Here is an 18,036-nt window from a genome sequence, read left to right as displayed (position 1 = left end):
GCTGAGCACGCCACTGGCAGCGGTGGGGGGAGTTCGGGTGGAAACTCTCTTGCTGTGGTAATATCCTGTACGTGTGCCATATTGTGTCTGGTGCCCTAGCCAAAAGTTATTTGGGCCTGCTTGGAATTATCAGTCTTAACGAACGTATCAAGTGACTTCAATCAGTGAGTACATAATGGGGGACAAAGATACAAAGAACCTGAAAAGACTTAAGGCAGAACTTCCGGCTCCAATCTCACCTATCAAGGGTAAAAAGGATGTGACCGATACGATGGACATAATGCTGAACAAACTAGAAGAGGTGAAGGAGATTGCAAGGTCCACAAAGGAAGAGATTGTAGCTATCCGTACAGACATCAGAGACACTAATGCCAGACTTACAGAGTCAGAATCAAGAATCAGCCGACTGGTAGATTCAGAGATCAAAACTTGTAGCTCTCTTAAACACCTACACATCTCCACAGATCAGATGTCAAGGAAGCTGTCGGAGTTGGAGGATAGAAATCGGAGAGGGAATCTACGCATTTTTGGAATACCGGAGGGGTCAGAAGAGTCATACGAGTCATGTGTCCAATTTCTGGAGGCTTGATTCTCACAGGCAACCAACCTTAACTTCCATCACCCACTGGAATTTGACAGAGCCCATAGGGTCCCGGGCAGGATCGTGCTGGGCCAACGGGGTCCGCGACCTATTGTTTGTAAGCCATTACGTTACCAGCATGTGGAACAAATACTGTCATTTGTGCGCAAAAATAACCATGTACTCTGGAAATCTAGTAAAGTGTACATTTCACAGGATTACAGTAAAGAAACTGTCGACACAAGGAAAGCCTTTCTTGCTTTGCGACCACAGCTGAAGTCGCTGGGCTACCAATTTGGATTTGTGGGTCCAGCAAAGTTCGTGTCTTTATTAAGGGTTCAACCTGGTGAAAGACTTATTTGAAGGAGGACAGCCATTGCCGTTCTCCTCGCTCCAAGCCAGCCACAACCTGTCACCAATGGATTTCTATGACTTTTTGAAACTCAAGGTTATCCTGTCTACTCGCTCCCTCAACTTGAGTGACCCCTGGCTCAAGACCCAGGTTCCACGACTTTTGAAGTCGGGTCACTTTGTTTCTAAAATTTATAAGTTGCTTCTCCCTGCCCCAAGGAAGGCGTACAAGAAAAATGAATCCAAGTGGGAATCTGAGCCTAACTCTACCGGTTTAGTATTTGACTGGGATTTGATACACGCTGCTGCCCTAACAAATAAGATTTACCCGATTCTAGCCCAAACCAAGTATATGCTCATTAATAGGACATACTGGACGCCAGAAAAACTCCATAGACTCCATCTGAGGGATAGCCCCCTATGTTGGAATTGTGCTTCAGGGGTGGGAGACTTAGCTCATATGCTTTTTGGGTGTCCTTTGCTGGGATTATTCTGGGGGAAAGTGTTTGATTAAATAGATCATATCTTCAAGGTCAATTCTAAACGAGAATTTGTCTGTTATATTGGGGGTGCTGGATCAGGAGCTTCATAATGACAATGATCGTCAATTGTTAGATATTTTGCTTACTCTAGCTTGCAAGGTGGTACTATGCAAATGGAAAAGCGCATCTGAGGTCTCATTCAAGGTTTGGCAGGAATGGCTCTCGTTTCTAAGAGGAGCTGACAACCCAGCTCTACACTCATGCCCCTGACGCGCTTCCCATAGGAGGCTGTGGAAATCCCTGGACAGATCTTCGTTCTCATTTGACCCGCCCTGAACGGAAGTGGCAGAGTTATGGCTGATAGGCTATAGAGTAAAGGGCGAGGCGGGGTGGGACAGGTAACGCACATGAGATAAGGCATTGGCAGTCATGGCGCTCATTCACCATAGCGCAATCGGAGTTTGGGGGCTGAACTTGGTTTCATGACATATTTTAATTTAATTTAATTTGTTTTAAGTTTGTCTCTGTTATTCGGACGTGATGATCAGACTTATAGTCCGGACTTACGGATCTTATTACTATGTGTATGAGGAATATGTATTCATATATGTCTGTGTTGGGGGCGACTCCCCTATAGACTTGCCAGTTCTTAGGTCCTTTGGGTCTGTTTGTCGGGAATCGCACATGTCATTTATTGTCATTTATTGTTATGTATTGTATGTTTCGTCATTTTTCTATTTCTTTATCAATAAAAAAGATTTGAAATAAAAAAAAAAAAATTATGGCCGCTTTAGCGGCAGAAAACTGCCGCTAAAGCGGCGACAATGGGCTTGATAATATGCCGGTGAGAATTCCAATAGAAGCCCATGTTGACACAAGAACATGGGCTTCTATGGAATTCACAAGGTCATATTATCAAGCCCAATATCGCCGCTTTAGCTGCAGTTTTCTGCCGCTAAAGCGGCGATAATTTTAACGTTGTTTCTTGATAATATGCCCCTTGATGTGGCTCTAAGAGCCCAGGCACAAGCTGAGTCATGGGAAAACTTGCCATGGAAATTGTGCAACAAATAATCCTTAAAAATATGATTTAATTGCCTTCAAAATCTCAAAATATGTATTCAAAATCGTTGCACATCAGATTATAACACTGCATTGAGAGGCATTTATTAAAAGTGATAATTTTTTAAACATGAGTTTAGAAACATTCATGTCCCCAAAGTGGTATATTCGAATGCCAAGACTATTCCCTGCAAAAGTCCACAAAGATGAGACTCACATAGTTTACAGTGCTGGTCCAAGTGAGGCTGACAGAAGATTAGATAACCTCAATGGACATTCAGGCCTCGGTGTAGCTTACCTCAACAGATTTGAATTGCACTAGTGGACCGATGCAGCAGAAACTCAACCTCTGCCTCCTGTGCTCCTTCCCAGTGAGCAGTGTACCTGTGTGTGACCAGTGTGCTTGTGTGAGTGCAGGATAGCCACCATGTTTTGTAAGTGCATTGTAAGTGGTATACCTGTGTAAATGCAGGATTAACATAGTCTTTGTGAATGCAGGGTAAGTGGTCTACAGGTTGAAAGTTGCATCTGCGTGAGTGCAGAGTGCGGCATATGCCTGTGCGAGTGCAGCGTGAAAGATGTGCCCATGTGAGGGCAGCTTTGTGAGTGTTGGGTCCCTGCATGTTATGAATTTGTGTGTCCGCAGTTTTACAAAGGCCAAACCTATTGGCTTTGATAATGCTTTTTAAGGTTTTAAGGTTATAAGGTTATGGCTTTGACTGCCAGAAATGCAGAGCAGGGAGTGGAAATACAATAGAGTGTGCATGAGAACTGTAGTGAACTTTGATATGGCAGATGCAGACAATGTTGAAGGAGTTTGAGGAGTGTCGGGGCTGCTGACAGATTGAGATGTCACCTTAGTGAGGGGTCCCAGTTACTTTGCATGCACTAGGGCCCATGGCAACCTAGCTACGCCACAGAGAAAACCATGACAACAGCCAATCATCTCTCGTACACACATAAGCCAACAGTACGCCTTGCAGAAATTACGTTAAATGTATGCAGTCTTAAAATGCTATATCGTTTTTTGTATGTGACTCATATGCCCTTTTACTGCCTTCAGAGCACTTGAGCAGAAAATAAGTCTCTCCTTTGAGAAGCAGGCATTGATCTTAGTGTATTAGATGTAGACCGCAAGCAGAGAATCCTTGCAGGTAGTAAGAAGAGGAGTAATCAGCTATAGATGGGCTGGCCAGCATAGTACGACTGTATCCACTTGAATATTCAGACTACAAAATAATATTTTTTTCCAAAATGCATAGAAGTAATTTTTTTAAACAATTTTACTTTGCATTTTCAAGCAAAGGCAAATGAACCTGACACACAGTACATTTCCACTGGAAGCGATAAGCATGACTCAAATAAAATGGGAGACACAGCTCACGTACGTATGGTCCATTGAGGTACGACCCTGCCCAAATAGGACGCTGGATGAGAAGAAACCCTTAGTATCACTTTGAACAATCCCGAAAGGAGGAAATGGGGGGGGGGGTGGAGTGGAAGTTTGGTTCCTGCAGATCCCGCCTCAGGGTTAGAGGTGGACATGATGTATATGTCGGATGCATGTAGTGTTTTGGACATTGTAATATAGCAGTCACATTTTTCCATAGTGTAGAGGGACCAAACCTTGCCCCACCACATGTTCAAAGAGGGAGGTAGCGGTTGTTTCCGCATTTGGGCCACACACAGCCACACCGCTAGGAGGAGATGGGAGAATAAGTGGACTTGGGGGGTTGTCGTGGAAACATTCTACCCACTCCTAGGTCCCCCAAGAGGATCGTAAGTGAATGCATTGGCAGTAGAACATTTGTGATGGTCTGTATTGTGCATTGGATCCCAACCCAACATGTCTAAATCAATGAACAAGACCACCTTGTGTGTAAAAACGTGCCTCGTTCACCACACCCCTTCCAGCACAGATCTGAACCCCCAAACATCTTGGCAAGTCTAAAGGGTGTGAGGTACCAGCAGGTCAATATTTTAGATGCATTCTCCTTGTAGTGGATACAGATTGAGGATTTAGCCCCTCCACGCCATATAGCCCCTCATGTGTCATCTGGAATCTCAGTAGCCAGTACTCTTTTCCACTGTATTACATAAGCGTGTTTCCTAGTAGGGATAGTTAGGAGGTGTTGATATAGCCATAATGTGCCTTTACGGCAAATGTTGCTGAGATAGAGGGACTCAATGGGTGTATCTTCGTGCTTGCGGGTCAGGTGCAGGGGGCAAGCTTGCCCAGTGAATCGCCTGACTCAGCCTATAAGTGTCACGTCGAGTCAGGGTGAATTTAGGAACTAGGGGCCATATGTACAAAGAAGAGAAATTGCAATTTCCAAATAGTGTTTTTATCCAAATAGCTGTTTGGAAGTCGCTATTCTTAATGTATTAAATGTTTTGTTTCATACATGCAATTCCTAGTGGGTCACAAATTGAACTACCTCATGAAAATTAATGAGGTAGGTTGCAGTGTGCGACCCATTAGGAACTGCAGCCATCACAGGGATGGGGGCCTGCTGAGGTCAGCAGACCACCATGTCTGTGATTGCCTTTGGATAAAGGTTTTTTTTTGTTTTGTTGAAATGCAACCCGTTTTCCTTAAAGGAAAATGGGAGGCGTTACAAAAATAAAAAATAAAACGTTTTGTTTTCATTTTTTAAGAGCAGGCAGTGGTCCCTGGGACCACTACCTGCTCTTAAATTTTTTTTTTCCAACATTCACGATGGGTCCCTTCCAATCTCTGAATGCAACTTTGAGTTGGTGGTAAAGTGCGAATGTTTTGCAACCACATTTCACCACAAAACATTTGTACATGCCAATACAATTCGGTATTTGGAAGGTACGCCTTAAACATGCCCCTTCCAAATACCGAATCGCAAAACCAAAATTGAACTTTGTACATTCAAAAATGCATTTATCTATCCACAAATGGGCCAATTCTGTGAACTGGTCCGTTAGCGAGTGGAAAAATGCTTTGTACATATGGCCCTAGTTCTCCCTGTGGTCATAAGTCTACGTCGTTTGTAGAAGTCACTCAGGATAGGAGTACAGCCCTTGACCCATCGGAAAGAGACAGGATTGGTCTTACCTGGGGAGAAGGGGAGAAGATATATAAGAGAAGCAAGAGCAGAATTAATATGAACAAAGAATTTTAAAAAAAGTATTGTCGTTTCTTTACATTTCACTTGATCATCATTCATGAAAAAGCTTGTATAATTATTGCTCATTTTGCATGTAAAACCGTTCAACTGCAGTTTGTGCTCCTGGGAACCAGAATCTGTAACAAAGTAACAGAGAAACCAAAGCGACGGCTTGCTTCTACTCATTGTCGTTTTATTGTTTTAGGAATACGAATGTCTCGAACAAGAAAATGGCCGCTTGAAGAAGGAGGTTGCGAGGTTGGCAGAGGAGGTCAAGCGTTTGAGTGGAGTCCTGAAGGCGCATGAGCAGATCTGCCCTCTCTTGCACCGCCCTGTGAACTTAGTGACCATGCCTAGAACAACAGATGGCATCCCCCACTGCCTACCAAGATGACACACCCTAGTTGATACACTCAGCCTTATTTGCATATGTTAAAGTTTTGAGGGAAAATCCGACCTATTAGGGAGACGCCGTTCACAGAGGTTTAAGCCCCTTGGCAGCTCCTTCTGGATTTAAATATTTAGGAATATTTCTAGTACATTTGTTATTTTCACCACACAATAGGAGCAGCCTCTTGACTTGTTTTTATCCATGCCCGTGACTTCTCCCAGAGTTAAAATTGATACAAGATGCGTTCTGAAAAGAATCCACAGCTCAGGGTACATCTGATACAACTCTACTACTTCACTCTCAGAGAGGACCACATGCCACAACAGTATTCATGTGCAAAGGTTTTTGTGTTTGAGCAACAGTGAAAGCAATGTTTACAAGGCATAACGTTATTTTTAAAGATTAAACTGGTGTTTTTATATGAATTCAAAATAAATATTTAAAATCTCAACTCATTTAAAAAAAATTTCAATGTCATTGCTTGAAATTTATCGTTGCAAACAAATAAATGTTGTATTTTCCTATCCCGCCTTGACAAGACTTTAACCTGTATTAAAGCCAATGATGTGGAACGACAGGAAAAAACACATCTCTGGAGTTACCTGGGTTCCCAATTGGGGAAAAAGTGATCTATCTCTTTGGTACAATACAGAGACTGTGTTGCATATGGTTGGTCCCAATTTGTATAGGCACGGATGAGCTGAAACGATAGAATGGAATGCATGCTGTGCAATTAAAAGTGAGTTCATATTGGTTCAGACCTCTCCATTGATCACCGTCCGCCCTCAAGTGGAAGACCAGTCTATACAATTGCCACGTGCGAGATTTACCTGATAGTTTAAGTTGTTGTGGGGTCTTAACTATACTCGCCCAGGATGCATTCTCTAAAGATAAAAGCACACAATTATTATTGTATTCTTCAGTGCCAAAGCACATTACACACATTGTACATTGTGAGCTAGAGAAGTATGTACTTGTCAGTAGCGGTCCATGGACGGAGTTCGGTGGGGCAGAGAGGCGAAACGAATTTCGTTGCGCGCGCTGCATCGCATTTTGCGATGCAGCGCGCGCATAGGAATTCGTTTTATTTATTTAAATGTGTACTTACTTCCGTTCATCCATATTCCGGTGTTTACATTTCCCCACCCTGCCCCTCCCCCGCCCCGCCTCTCTGCCCTAACGAACTCCCTCCACGGACCGCTACTGGTACTTGTTATGCTTTAGAAAGCTGCTGTTAACCTTTATTGACTTGAAGTAGGATTCCATTAATAGTCATTACTAATAAAGCTCCTTTGCTAGACCTATTCAGCTACATTTTAGTGTCTCAAGGTCCCATGGGCTCCCTTTCAGAGTGCAACTGCAACAAGGCATGAAGCACAGCTTGGGTGCGCCATGGGTGCAAAACACTCTAAATTAGAATAAGTCCAAGATGCAAGGCAAAGAGTGTTAGAAACTTTTATGTTTTTCAGTGGCCCCCCACATTTTATTTGGAAAGTAACTCATCTTTCTTTGACCCATGTGTAAAGCGCTGTCCAAGGTCCTTCTCATGCTTGCTTAAACAAATAAAATCCTTGGCAGAACCATTAGGTCTGGCTCTAATGTGAGAAAGTATGGCAAAAGCCTCTGTTGGCATATTAAAGCCAGAGCTGATGGCTTTACCAGTGCTTATTGGAGTTCTCCGTCAGGGAAAATGCGAGTAGTGCCTATAAAGTTTTTAAAACGCATGCTGCAGTGAAAAAATTACAAAACAAAAAAATCATTGCTTCCTGTTTGTGATGCTTGTATGCTAAATAATTGATGATGCAGCTTTACTTCTTGATGTGAAGTAGTCCCTCATGCAATGCAATTCAAGCACTCCATCGGAGGCGGAATTATACACCCAACGCCAACAGCCAACAGCACAATATTTCTCTAGGTGGAGCCAGAGCCTAATATGTATATTTTAAAATGTAGTCGCAATAGGTCAAGGAAACAGCTATGTTGTCAAGACAGACCTGAAAATTACATCTTTGGAATGACACATGAAATACAATTAACATTCCATAGCCCTAGAATGCCAAATTCCAGTTGGTACTTTGTACTATTTTTGCCACCTTTACTTTCACTGCACCCCAATCCCTCACTGGGTGCCCTTTTCTGGACTGCAGACCACAATCCCCCAGTATTTTCTACTCCTTGCCTACCGTGCACAGAACCACAATCGACATCTAGCGTGACCACAGCAACATATTAGTTTTACATTTATTATTTCAGCTGGATTTCTTGTCTCTCCAGATAGATGTGTGTATTTTCACAAGACCTTTCCCAGCTTCTAGCCGCTGGTGCCTTCTGGCTTGAATCCTAGAGCCTGGGGGCAGACAGCAGCCTTTGCACAACTGATCACATCTACTGTATTTCCATGAGTACTATAATGGGGGATTAAATGTCTGCAGAACAGCTGCAGAAGAATTAGGGGCTGATTGGGAGTTTGGCAGAATACTCTGTCACAGCAGCGACTGAGTACCCTCTCTGTCCAAACTGAAGGCCCGCCGCGTGATTACTGACCGACGGACCAACAATGGAGACTTCTCCGTCGCAGGCATTCTCTGATGGACCGGCGAAGTGAGGGCCGTTGCAGGTCAGGCAATTCGACCGCCCGACTGATTTAGAGTGGGAGGACTAATGGCCAGTTTTTACTCTCCCTACCACCATCAAAAACATTACGATAAGGGACAGTCACAATGTTAAATGAGCCCCTACTACATGGAGAGTATTCCCATGATGTGTTGGGGGTCATTTGTTTTAGTTTTTTCCTAAAACAAAATCTCAATACTGATCCATAAGGTCTATCCGTTTGTTTTCTGTACCCCTTCCTAAGTTGAAAAAATCTAAATTGACAAAGATTGCAGGAAAAAATAAAAAAGATCCTGCTTTAAAAGTTTGACCAGTTGAGGTTGCTGTCTCAGAGCTCTCTGGGGCAAAGATAACATCATTTGTAAAGTACATGAGGGAAGGCTGTGAGGGAAGGCTGTGGGAACGGGAGCGGGCCAAGAGGCAGGCAACTCTTGGGGGGGGGGCTAACAAAGGGGAAGGACCACTGGGGTGTTGGGAGACTGCAAAGTGGAATGGACAAGGAGTGCAAGTGCACCAACCCGTCAGACGAACCAGATGTGCAAAGTCCTCCAAGAAATAGGACGCACCATCAACAGCACACTCCTTTCGATTTCTGAAGGGGCACCAGGCACTCAATTGTGGAGAATACAGCGCATTGCAGACCCATTGAATCATAGTCCAGTGCAAGGGGCTCGAATCACTGAAAATGAGGGGGTAACACATCACAGGACCAACAGGGCACTTTTCATTGGTGCAATGGAGCAGATGGCATCAACTATCGAACAGGTGAGCGGGGAGGCTGGTACAACATGTTCATGATGATAGAGGTAATAGCTTTGTTTCTGGACAGTGTGATTACAGTCCCAAGCACTGAGGCGTTCAAACGTCATTGTGCTTGGTACCCATCTCTCACGTGTTTCAACGGTGATGGTTTGCAGCACTTGTGGCGATGAGCATCACCCCAAGGATCTGTGGAGGTATGCTTTGAGCTTCGTGCTTGTGGACAGCCGAAAGGGCATTATTCGGCTCCGCGCCTCTGCCTGTGATGAATGATGTTAACTGAACCTGGTACCCCATTAAAGCCAGGCAAACAGTTTGACGTGTAGTAGGGCACTAAGTGGTACTTGCTTTTCCCATACAGGAAACCTCAAACTCACCATCTTCAGGCTGCTCCTGCTTGTTCCACCACTGCCCGTTGTGGTACGCGTGCCATAGAGTTATTTCTGCTTTCTTTCTTTATGCTTTTTTTGGACCCCCTCCAGTTTGTCATACGTTTCCCATCCATTCCTTGCCCAAGTCATGAAGTAAGGTGCAGGTATCATCTTTCATTACCTGTCAGTCATCTTCCCTTGCCGCCATTTCCTGGCCCTGCCATGTTTCAACTCTCAATGCAGTTTGGCAGGAGTGGGGGTACATTATCGTGCATTATGCTCTAAATTCTTTTTGCCCTTTACTGGCCTGTTTGTGTGGCATTCAAATCTCTGTGTTAGAGCCCCTGAGGAGTTGGTGTTGCCTTGGGATCTTGATTCCTATTGTGCCATCCGGTTCACTAGAATTTTAAAACATAGACTGCTCGGCCGGAGCCCTTTAGCGTCTGCAGGGTCACCATCATGCCCCTGTCCTGCCTCGCCTGGCGCTCCCTTGGTTGGATTTTAGATATATCTGCTTTTTAAGGTGAACCCCCTCGTTATGTTTGTCAGAACAAAATGCTTTCCCAGCATATTGTTCCTTCTGACTGCCTAGCAATGATGAGCCAGGCAGTCTTTGGGCCAGGATCTGCCCTGCTTCAGTCTGTCGGGTGGCCTGCGCTTGTCCTGCTGGTGTTGGTTGCCCCATTGATTATCCGCCAGACGTATCCAATCTGTCTACAGTTGCAGTCAATTTCCAATCTATCTCCATTTTAAATCTTTCTCCACAGAGTCCCTTGTGAGGGATTTTAATGCTGTATGGTCCAACCAGTCCTTGTGGTCGTCTGACTTCCAACTTGGATTTCTCCTGTCCCCCCCCCCCCCGCCAAAGATCTGCGCCAAGCCTTGCCTCCATGGCTCGCTGCAGTTAGAGCGCCTTCTGGCCCAGCATGGCATCTTCATCTTGCTGGTCCAATCAGCACATCCCTGTTGGGTGTCTATAGCCTTCTAGTTGACCTCCATCGGTCCTATTTCTAAATTGGGGGTTGTTAAGACTGATGATCTGGAACCTTGTTTGCCAGTGCTCTGCAACCTTAACAAAAAGCATTTTTTGACGATGCTGTGCGGTATCCACCAAAATAAATGTGAGGTGCGGTGGACATGCACATGAGGGAGAGAGCAACCCGGAGAGTGGAGCGGAGTGTAAACAGGGTTTGCATGGGCGAGAAGCAGACAAGGTAGAGGGCAACAGATCGGTGGCGGGGTTGTGGGGGGAAGCGCATGAGGGAGAGAGCAATATAGAGCATGGGGTTTCGGCAGGGCAGAAACACTTAAGGGAGCAATCAAGCACTGAGGAAGGTGGGGATGTTGCGGGAGAAAGCACATGAGGGAGAGAGCACACAGACGAGGGAGAGCCAGACATAGCACAAAGGGGAAATCTGCGTTTGGAGATCCAAATGAGGGGAGAAGCAATACAGGGCACAGAGGGGGTTTGCAACGGGACAAACACACAAGGGTGGAAAGAGCAAAATGGAGCATGGGGGCAGGGGGTGTTTCCCAGACATATATGTGGTATTTTTGTCGCACAAACCTAGCCAAAAGGCAGCAAAGCCCTGTACAGGGGTGGGGGGCACACAGGGGAGAGAGTCAGGTGGAGCATGAGGGCTTTCAGGGGGAGGAAGGGGAGAAGCACATGAGGGAAAAAGTAACTCAAAATGAGGTGGTGTTTTACAGGGGGAGAAGCACTTGAGAGAGACAGAGCTGGAAAACAAATGCACTCTCTTGGAGAGCTTAACCAAAAAGAACAAAAGTAGGGGCATATTATCAAGAAACAGAGTTAAAATTATCGCCGCTGCGGCGATAATGGGCTTGATAATATGCCCTTGCGAATTCCCATAGAAGCCCATGTTTTGGTGACAATATGGGCTTCTATTGGAATTCTCAAATGCATATTATCGAGCCCATTATCGCTGCAAAACTGCCGCTAAAGCGGCGATAATTTTAACTCCATGCTTGATAATATGCCCCGTAGTTCCCTCAAAGTGAGCAATGGAATGACGCAAGTCAAGGGAGAGACAAACGCAAGAAACGGCAACGAAAGCCATCGAAAAAAGCAAAAAGAATAAGTTGTGACAATAAAGCAAGCATGTAATAAGCAGTGGGGGTCTATAAGAACACTTTCAGTTTTTAATAAGCCCACAAAGGGTCTTTTGAAACTTGACCGTTTCTACTGTCTGGTAGGCGAGACCTAAAATCAATCCGGGATGGCTGATACGTTAGGGCTTTGTGGCTCCTCATCGCCCCGGTTTGCAGCCAACAATTATACTCTGTGTCAGACTGATGATCCAGAGACTCATGCCCAGCACAGTTTTCAACACTTTAATTGCTGATGCCGCTTTCAAGGGCAATTTCTGCCATTCTTTTGTTCAACGCTCTTACACTAGGCAACCAATCAGAGTCCAGTCAACTGTTACAACTTGATTAATTACACCTTGTACATTACTCTCCTCGTATTCCAGTGGTCTCCATCCCTAGAGTTATGCTTTATTATTATTTTTCTTTTTTTTATTAGACTCCTATCTTTTTTTTTTCCTGAGCACTCCTGCCCAGAAATAATAATTATATTTTGTATGTTTTTCTGCAAAAAATTACCTCTAAACTGCTTTCTTCTGTGCAGTAAATACGTGCCCTGAGGGCCTGACTTTTGTACCAAAGGAAACACTTTTCACTTGACCACATCCCGTCAGTGTTAAGAGGTCAGCCAGAAAGCTACTACAGGCTTCAAATTAAAACTGCACAGAGGGCTTGTAGATTTCACAAGGAAGGTGAAACAGTTTACACAAATAAATACCTTGTACAACACAATGCTGGTGGGGTCAGAAAAAACTTGTACCAAACAATGTTTTTGTTCACTTAGTAATACTGAAATTATATTTTCATTGACAAATAAATATATTAAGGATGGATTGTAAATGCTGATACAAACACCAAGTTGGAGAAAAAAGGAGACAAAAAAAGCAGCACAAGTAACAAATCTATCTTTTTCAGAATTTCAAAGAAAATTGTCAGTAAGCAACACAAATACATATAATCGCCAAAATATGATACAATTAACATTAATAACAATAGTAATTTTAATTTATACAAACCTTTTAACGCGCTCCTGGCACTTCTAAGCACTTTGTCATTGTTACTCAACTGCTGATACATCCCGGCCCTGTTAATTTGCACTCGCGCCTAGAGACTGGCATTGGCATAGCGCACTACAGAAAGATCACGACTCATTCAATCAATTAGTCCATGATGAATACAGTAGTCTATTAAATCAGTAATAAAATAAACCAATCAATCTTCTCAACTAGGAAAGGGTCCTTTTCGCACTTTAATTTTCATTTTCTAAAGTTTACATTGCCTCCATATGAACTTCACTTCAACAATAACCGGTCCAGAAGACATTTTTGTCTTGACCAAGGATGGCACTTATTCTTTTCAGGCCCCCAAGCAGCGTCCGGCCACACCTTCTGCTGCACAAGTGCCCAGATGTGACTTGGTTTGCTATGAGTGCAGAGGATATGAAGTCCCTCATTATAATTTCCCTTGAGCTGTGAGCTCACATACAATTGTGCTAGACACCCGTAGTCCAGGGTGTGAGCACTGCAATCCAGGACAGGGTAAAGCTTGACCACCATCAAAAGGACAGCGCACTCAGGTCTGGGTACCACTTGCACTTCTTCCACAGTGCCACCCACATTCAGAGAGGAAAACTGAAAACACTGATTATTGTACTTATTTTACAGGACCATAAGAAACAGGCTGGACCACTGAAGTATTGGAATAGGTCACAAGTTCCTCCTTTGTCTTTCGTTTAAAACCTATAGGACCTATTCGCAAAAGCATTTTGAGTAGGAGTGGGCGGAATTTGCGAAATTCACTTTCGCAAACTATCGTGAAAATGTTAAAAATGTCCGCAAACACGCGAAAATACCACGAAGACGCGGAAGTTTTTTTCCCGCCCATTCGTGGAATTTTCTGCGTGATCGCGGCTCGCCAACTTACCCATGCGGTTGCTCACGGGCGCGGCCATCTTGTTTTAATTTGTCCCGCCCGCTCGCGTTCGATATGACGTGCCTGCATCCTCACGCTCTCGCTCGCGGTGGAGAATGACCTGTTCAAGATCTCAAGCATCTCATACTCTTGCGATGCATGATCGCGAGAAGAAAGACGTGATTGCGCGATGAGTGACGTGATCGCGCGACAAATGACATTAATGTGGGCGTGGACTGTCGCGAGACAGTGCAAATGGCTACCAACAATCCAACATCTCGTGGAGAACGCGACCGGATCGGGAAAACTTGTCGGCGAACACGGGGATTCAGGTAAGGAGATCGCGCGCACGCGAGAATGTATTTTTTTACAGCGCGAGCAAGAAAAAAAATTCCAGTAAGATGCGGATTGCGGAAATTTTGATATTTTCTCGCTCTCTGCGGCACGCGAAAATGTCAAATTATCGCAATTTCCGCGAGTGGAACGGAATTTTCGCCCAGGCCTAATTTTGAGTACCGGAAGTAGTACTAATTTGCGTACTCACAAGTGCAATTCACTAATATTTGGCAGAAGAGCTCCATCTTTGCCTTTATGTAGTGAGTGTGGAGGCACAAGGGGAGAGATTGGAAAAATGTGGACTACTACTGAATGGGTGTTCAGGAGAGAGGAGGGATAGGGAAATTTAAAGATGGGTTTAGGGAGGGACATGCAACTACTAAAACACACGCAAACCCATAAAAGGCAACGCAATAGCTGTTCACAAACGTTGCCCCTGCATCTACTGCAATAGTTTTACTGTCAAAAGAAGCTCACATCTACACTTTCCAAGCCTTGGAGTGGGTCAAGCACCCTACCTCACCAACCACTGGTATTGCAAAGCACTGGTAGAAATCAAAGGAAGAAGGAAATAACACTAACACCACAGAAAAATATAGAAACATAAATGGAAAAATAATTTCCAATTTCTCAAATATTTTTTATTAAATTATATTTTTATTTGGTAACATTTTTCAAATTAAAACAACATTAAGTTTAGCTGCAGGTTATAGATAACACATATTCTAACAAGGCGTCAGACACATACGACACAACTACTACTCCAAGGAGGGAGGGACTCCATCACACCCGTCAACAGAGGAGACTTATTACAACATCAACCTGTCACACACATGCCCACATAAGCAGGAAAGGCACAGAAAAAAAAAAATGTTTGTTTCACCATGTTGATGGATATCTTTGTTGCACCGACCCTCTTTTTGAGTACTTGAGGAAGGAGAGAGGATTTACAGGCATATAATCAACCTCTTTGACATGTCTAGGGAAGGACTCTTTGTTAGATTCTGCTTCTCACCTGATGTGATTCTTGACATGGTCGCAGACTTGAGGCAGGAGCTCAGTTCACCAACAGCCTGCTCCCAGTCCATACCTGCACATTTGAAAATAATGTCTGTGCTCCACTATCTGGCCACTGAATCTTTCCAGTGGATCAGTGCAAACATTGTGACAATCTGATAGGGAAGCTGATCATGATACTTGTGACAGGTGCTGAGATACATCATCAGTGGAGTTCATCCGTTTATCATCATGTCACAGTTAGAAGTACTCCTGTTCCAGCTGTAGCTAACAAAGCACTAGATTTGAATACTGCATGTCATAAAGGTAGAGTGTGTTGAGAACAATTTTAACAGTTTACTCAATGGGAAGGGTGTCCACGAGTGTGTGAGGGGCATGTGCGACGTCTGTCTGTCTGTGACGGGTGAGGGTGAGAAGAGTGGCATTAATGGCAAAACAGGCACTAGTTGCAAGAGAGGGTGTTGGTATGGTAAAGTCCCTTGCATGGTGATGGATGTGTACCCCTGCGCTGAGTACCCCAACTGCTATGAGTGCTAGATTCCTGGTGCTGATATTTGTTTGCGTGGACGAACACGGATCATGCATGTGCACTGTGGCATAGGTCTGTCTCACTGATTGCAGTCTTTTTGGGGCGGCCAAATTGGAGAATAGTGGTGAAAGGCTACTGCCTTTGCCAGGAATTAAGCAGCATTAGCGCGGTGGTGCCAGCATACTGTGTAGTGCTCAGTATGAGTGAACAGTCTTTTTTACCTGTGTCACTGGACTGACATTTAAAGTTCCACTGCTGTGTGCTTAACTCTCCCTTGGCCTACATCATATTGGTGTGATGTGCAGCACAGTGCATGGGTGATATGTACTTGCGCTGGGTGTATGTGTGTCTGTAAATGGTACAATACATGGAAAGTGTAGTGATGTGCAGTGTGTGGATGCTGTATGCATGTGCTGGGTATATCTGTGCCTGTGAATAGTACAACACAGGGAAGATTCTGGGTTCTATTTTGGGAGACCCAGGGCTAACAGAAGGAGCATGAGGAGTTAGAGGAACCAAGTAAGAGGAATCAACAAGATCGCATGACCGTGGTGTCAAAATACTCAACCATGAGCAAAAGATTTAAGGATACCATTAAAAAGCACTGGCCCATACTCCGTGTAGAACCAGATTTTCACCGAATTTTTGAAAATGAACCCATATTCGCATACACCAGAGCTAAAAACTTGGGAGAAATAATAAAGAACCCCATTCAATCAAATCAACTCATTCAATACAAAGGCACAATCGCTTGTAAAAATTGCAACAACTGTAACAACATTATACCAGGATCACAAATAACTCACCCAATGAGAGGACATAACATCAAACTGAAAGTAACAGCCACGTGTGATACTACAAACACCATATATGCCTTAAAATGCCCATGTGGGAAGATATACGTAGGACAAACAGAAAGAAAAATAAAGGTACGATTGAATGAACATAAAAGCAACATTAGAACAAACAATGCAAAATCCACAGTAGCCAGCCACTTCCAAGAAAGTGGTCACAACGTAAGCCAATTGAAATTCATGGTTCTAGAAACGGTTAACAGAATTGAAGAAAGAGACAACCATAAGACATTGTTAAAACGGGAGAATTATTGGATACGTCTACTAAATTCCATGAAACCACATGGGATGAATGATCGCATGGAATTTACATGTTATCTCTGATTTAAATTGCCTAATTGATATTATCTTGAGAAGTTTTTTATGACCGTTCATGCTTCTAATATTATGTGTTAATCAATCTACCATCAGACATAATGTAGAATCTAAGCAGCGCACAAGCACTACTAGATCCAGAAACCCTTGCACCATTATTAACCGCCACACTCAAAGTCCTATTTCGACTCTTACACTCCAAAGCACACTTAATCACACGCCCATAGAACCGACATGAAATTTCCAATCCAACTACCGACACGAAGGGAGAGCGCTTCAGCGACCGACACACACCGAAGGAGCTCAGTTTGAACCAGACTACGTTGACTCACGAGTAAGTAACCAACACCAGTGAGCCCAACATATTAAATTGCATACACATAGTCACTTCCGCACCACGAATTTCAATCGAAGTTCAAAAAGCCACTCGCACAAACTCACATAAAGATCCACACATAGATAAAAACCGGAACATGCTAGACTCACGGCGAACAGGAGAAACCACAAACCTACGGTATGCAATTGACACATTGTAGCCAAGTGAACTTACTGTTTTCTTTGTCCGTTAGATACATTGCAGGAAAGCTCATTTTGTTCATTTATGTTATAGATAAACCCCTGACGAAGGCTATGTTTAAGCCGAAATGCATTGGGATATGTGAGACACGTAGAATTTGTTAAACACTGCATTTTCGTTACAAAAAAAACGTCGTGATGAATTAAACGAACGTTCAAATGAATTGACAAGAGTGCAACTTTATTGAAAATCACAAACAATCGTTTATTGGTTTAAACAATGCAAATGATTCATTCATTCAACCAGTGCCCGGGGGACACACCCTAATTCTAGGGTTTGCTACATCAGAGTTAGAGGAATCACCCAGACAGATTTGTGGATTGCAATGGAATGGAGAGCCGGGCTCTTCAGTAGACTTCAAAGGGTGCTCTCTGATTCACAGAGAGGTCACTGGGAGGGGGCCTGGGCACATCCCAGGAAGGAGATGTGACTGATAAGAGAATGATAAAGAGTAGAGCTGAGGCCCTGAGGTAGCCTATTGATGCATATGTAACTGTAGCTGACATCCAGGTGTGAACCTCTAGTTCTCCACCCTGGAGATTTGAATTAAATGCAGCTTCAAACAAATGGTTTGAAGAAGCAATTCGTAGAAAACAATCGGTTGAAAGGGAAGTCTTAAAAAGCAAAGCAGATAAGGTTATA

General features: G+C 43.8%; 1 protein-coding gene across 1 annotated transcript in view; it reads left to right on the top strand.

The window, feature by feature from the left end:
• BATF3 (basic leucine zipper ATF-like transcription factor 3) overlaps positions 1 to 6,469 on the top strand; it is a 108,130-nt gene extending 101,661 nt beyond the window's left edge. Inside the window, exon 3 of the mRNA XM_085609385.1 lies at positions 5,818 to 6,469. Within this exon, the coding sequence (XP_085465511.1) occupies positions 5,818 to 6,006 (189 nt within the window). The 3' untranslated portion in view covers positions 6,007 to 6,469. The remainder of the gene's footprint in view (positions 1 to 5,817) is intronic.
• The last annotated feature ends 11,567 nt before the right edge of the window (positions 6,470 to 18,036 follow it).

This window comes from Triturus cristatus, chromosome 6 (genome assembly GCF_964204655.1).
Source record: "Triturus cristatus chromosome 6, aTriCri1.1, whole genome shotgun sequence".
In the NCBI taxonomy this organism is placed as follows: Eukaryota; Metazoa; Chordata; class Amphibia; order Caudata; family Salamandridae; genus Triturus; species Triturus cristatus.
The sequence above is the reverse complement of the archived record's forward strand: the minus strand, read 5'-3'. Positions and strand labels throughout refer to the sequence as shown.